The sequence below is a fragment of the Pteropus alecto genome, unplaced genomic scaffold (genome assembly GCF_000325575.1).
Source record: "Pteropus alecto unplaced genomic scaffold, ASM32557v1 scaffold98, whole genome shotgun sequence".
Lineage (NCBI taxonomy): Eukaryota > Metazoa > Chordata > Mammalia > Chiroptera > Pteropodidae > Pteropus > Pteropus alecto.
Genome location: NW_006443570.1, coordinates 844,002 through 847,722, shown reverse-complemented (window position 1 = coordinate 847,722; position 3,721 = coordinate 844,002). Strand labels below are relative to the sequence as shown.

The following is a 3,721-nucleotide window of genomic DNA, read 5'->3' as shown; positions in this document are numbered from 1 at the left end:
GCAGATTGTCCTGGGTTCAAATTCTGGCTCTGCATTTATTTATGTGCAGTGTGAACATGGGGTATGATTTCTCTTTATCAATCTCAGGTCCCTTGACTGCAAGCACTATGTACTTTTCAAGACAACTGAATGGTATAATCTGTGCAGCTCACACGATGCCTGGAACAGGGCTGGCACTCAGTAATGGATGATTTCCCTTTCTCTCCTTTTGGAAAGAGGCGCTTCTCTTAGAAGCACAGGCCCCCACGGGCTGCGGTTCACCCAGGCCCAGAGCTGGACGAACTCTTACCTTTCTTCACTCCTTTCTTTTGTTTTTCAGAAGAGGCTGCTGCATTGGATAATACAGCTGTGATGGCAAGGGAGACCATGAGAAGAGGGAGAGACGGACCTGAGAAGGTGATGAAGCATTGGGAAAGAAGGCAAACTGAGAGTGAGAAAGATACAGAAGACGAGTTGTCTAATGAAGCTCTGACGATCATAGAGAGTGGACAAGAAGAGAGGCAGAGAGAAGTCATAGAAAAAGTCAGCTCCTTAAGGAAAAGAGAACTGGGAGCCACGGGGAAAGATTCAGATGTTCACAAGAAACTGTCTGGAGAATTAGGCATAAGATCGGGAGAAGCAGGAAGGAAACTACCAGAAGTGAGCAGAAGGGAATCAAGAGAAATTTACAGGAGGCCTTCAGAACTGGACCAAAAACTCTTAGAAGATTTAGATGAAAGAGAATCAGAGGGACTAAAGGAGAGACTTACAGAAGCAGGCAGAAGAGAGTCGGAAGAACTGGGGAAAACAGAATTGGGAGAAATAGGAGAAATGAAAACAGAAAATGCTGAAAAAACTGAAAAAGGTGAAAAAGAAGATGAATGAAGCCACTGTGAGTAGCTTAGCTATTAGGATCGGGACACTGGTGTTCACAGGGACCCTGGGGATTTTAGTAAACTAGACTTTCAAGTTGAGATTTTTTAACAGGAAAAAATGTGGCCGGGGCTCCACAGGTCATCTCTGCCTCTTTCTGTTACTGTTCTCCCTTTAAATATATGTATCTTTCACTCCTACAAACACTGAGTCTGTCATTTTGTCTCCTCGCCCCCACTTATTCTCAAAAGACCCTTAGAGAATGAGTGACCTGGCAGAGGTTACCAGTTCCCCAGTACAAGGAATTCTAACCTTACCCTGACTGGGTGAGAAACACAGAGACCCTCAAACAAGGCCTGACCCAGAGTGTGATCAAGGTTATGAAGCATAGTACTCTTCCTCAGGCCCAGTCCAAGGACCTCATGGAATAATAAGAAAGGTGCTAAGAAGAAAGAGTTTGAGGAAGGTGAAGAAACAGGAGAGCTCCAAGGAACCGGGGCAACTTAAAGGGGGAAGAAAGAGAAAGGCCTGGGCATAGAGGTATGTCTGCCTAACGGCTGGCCATTGGTTCATCTTGCTGAGTACCTGCTGTGTGCAGGGTACTGTGGGAGGCTCTATGGAAGAAATAATAATGGGACAGCCTCAGCCATCACTCAGTGAGGGAGACCTACCTGTAAACCCCTAAGCCCTGAAAGCAGAATGAAGTGAATGCTGGCACCGATAGGGGCACTGTACTCTAGGAGCCCAGAGGAAGAAAGAAGTTTCCTGCCCAAGAATCAGGAGTAGCCTAGGTTTAGGAGCTGTGGCTCATCTGCTGTGCCACCTCTGCCTGTGCAGTCAAGTAAATTAAGGCTCCCAAGCTTGTTTCCTCCTTTTTAGAATGGTTATCTGCCTCAGGGGTTGCTGTGAGGATTATATGAGTGCTTAACACAGCACTTGGTACACAGGAAGCTCTCTAAAATCTACTTGAGCTTTCAGTGGCTTCACAGAGGAAGTGGTGGGCTAAGCAGCTGCCTCAGGGGATGAGTTAGGAATCTCACCATGGTGTTCATCTGTCCCTCTGGCCTTTGGTTCCGTCCCACAATTCCCGGCAGGGTTGGGCAGAGGCTGAATTCAGGCTGGGGCAGGGCCTGGACTAGGGTGAGGGAAGTGAGACATTTCAGTTGCAACTTCTCGCGAGGCGCCAAAAAACTCGGTGAGCAAGATAAACAGTATTTTATCTTGTAACAAAAATTTAATGCAAAACCCACGATGAATAAAATATCCGTATTTTAAATAAACACGGGATCCGACCATGCACTTGCACGGCCCTGCCTCCGTCGCTAATCCTAATCCCGGCGGGGGACCCATGGGGGGAAGGGTGACTGCTTTCCTCTTTAAAGAGTTCATCACTGACACCTACAAGAAAAAAAGGCCAGAAAGCTCCTCCCTTATATCCCCAGCCATTGGCCAGACAGGTGCGCCGCAGGTGTGCACTCTGGCAGGATGCGGAATACGCGTCATCCTGTTCCCAGCGCCTGGTCAGTTTCTAGTTTCGATTCACCGCGCCTGCGCAGAGGGGGCGCGCCGCGGCCCGCCTCGGCCCGCCCCATCCCGCTCCGGCCTGTACGCGCTCCACCCCCGGTAAAGGGTCGGGCTATGTAAAGGGGCCCGGGGAGGGGTCGCGTCTTCGCTAGTCTCCGTGTCCCTCCGCGCAGGCGGGCGGCCCCGGAGAGCTAGTGCCTACGAAGACGACCGCGGCGCCCCTTCCCCATCATGGTGAGCAGGCGCGGGAAGGCCGGGAGGCTAGGGAGCGGGCCGGGCACTGGGGAAAAGAAAGCGTTGGGGGATTTTTCGGAGGAAGTGGCATGCAAATGAGGCCCTGAGGTTCCGGAGTTGAGTTGAGCCTTTCTTGGCAGTCGGGTGCAGCCCTGAGGTAGGGGAGACGCCGGGAGTGTGGGGGAGGGGACGGCCGCTGGAGGAGGAAGGGACTCTGGAGCTGCAGACCAGATGGCGTGTGGGTCCCGGGCTGGTGCCCACGCCGAGGCCCGCGCTGGACGGACATTCCTCGCCTTCCCCTGCCCTAGGGCCTTGTTTGAGCACAAACACAGCTCTCTGTGCTGACGGGAGGTTGGAGCTGGTGTAAAAGGTTTACATTAAAAACGTGTGGCTTTTAGCAGGCAGGAAAACAAGTGGCTCAGAGAGGTGCTGCTGACACACAGCAAAGTGGTAGGCAGAGCTGGACCTTGAACGCAGGTGTTCGGTACCGCCCAGTCCTGGAGCAGGCACAAAGCCAAGACTTTGTGGGGGGCCAGTGGCAGAGGAGGTGGCATGTGTGGTGAATGAGGCTCTTTGTCTTGTGCTCTCCTACCCTGCCCCCACCAGCCCTTCTGTGGGACCATTGTCCCCCCTATCCCGGACAAGAGAGTATTATCTGTTCCTGTCATTGTTGGGGGAAGGGAAGAAGTCTTTGGGTAACCCTTCTCCGCTCTCACCCTCTTCTGCACTCTCAGAGCCAGGGCAGCTGTGGCTTTGCCAAGACCTAAGACCCCTACCTCCAAAGAAATCATCCTGACTTAGCAGGTGCTGAGGGTATAAGTTAGTTCTCCCTGCACGCACTTCCAGCATATTTCTTTTAGAGGCAGTGGCAGTGGGTGATCCTGGGGGCTACAGCTCTAACTAGAGGGAAAGCTCAGAGAAGTCTGCTCTCCATTCTCCACAACCAGAAGCAGTTGGTACCGAAGGACTGAGAAGGGAAGTCCACGGCTTGGAAGGCACCCACAACTCCCAGGGTGCCTGTAAATCAGGGCTGGAGAGCTCCAGGCAGGGGTTGCCAGTTAGAAAGAGGCCAGAGACAAGGCGGCAAGGTGGCCACAAGTGCCGGCTGACA

At 52.2% G+C, this 3,721-nt stretch overlaps 2 protein-coding genes across 3 annotated transcripts in view; both read left to right on the top strand.

Annotated features, from left to right (window-relative positions):
* Positions 1-1,041, top strand: part of TTC25 (tetratricopeptide repeat domain 25) — a 21,279-nt gene extending 20,238 nt beyond the window's left edge. Inside the window, exon 12 of the mRNA XM_006924619.3 lies at positions 320-1,041. Within this exon, the coding sequence (XP_006924681.1) occupies positions 320-864 (545 nt within the window). The 3' untranslated portion in view covers positions 865-1,041. The remainder of the gene's footprint in view (positions 1-319) is intronic.
* A 1,376-nt stretch (positions 1,042-2,417) lies between these two features.
* Positions 2,418-3,721, top strand: part of CNP (2',3'-cyclic nucleotide 3' phosphodiesterase) — a 7,007-nt gene continuing 5,703 nt past the window's right edge. Inside the window, exon 1 of one of the 2 annotated variants that reach the window (XM_006924617.3) lies at positions 2,418-2,610. In XM_006924617.3, coding sequence (XP_006924679.1) covers positions 2,608-2,610 — 3 coding nt within the window. In that variant the 5' untranslated portion in view covers positions 2,418-2,607. The other variant, XM_006924618.3, reaches the window with a different exon arrangement.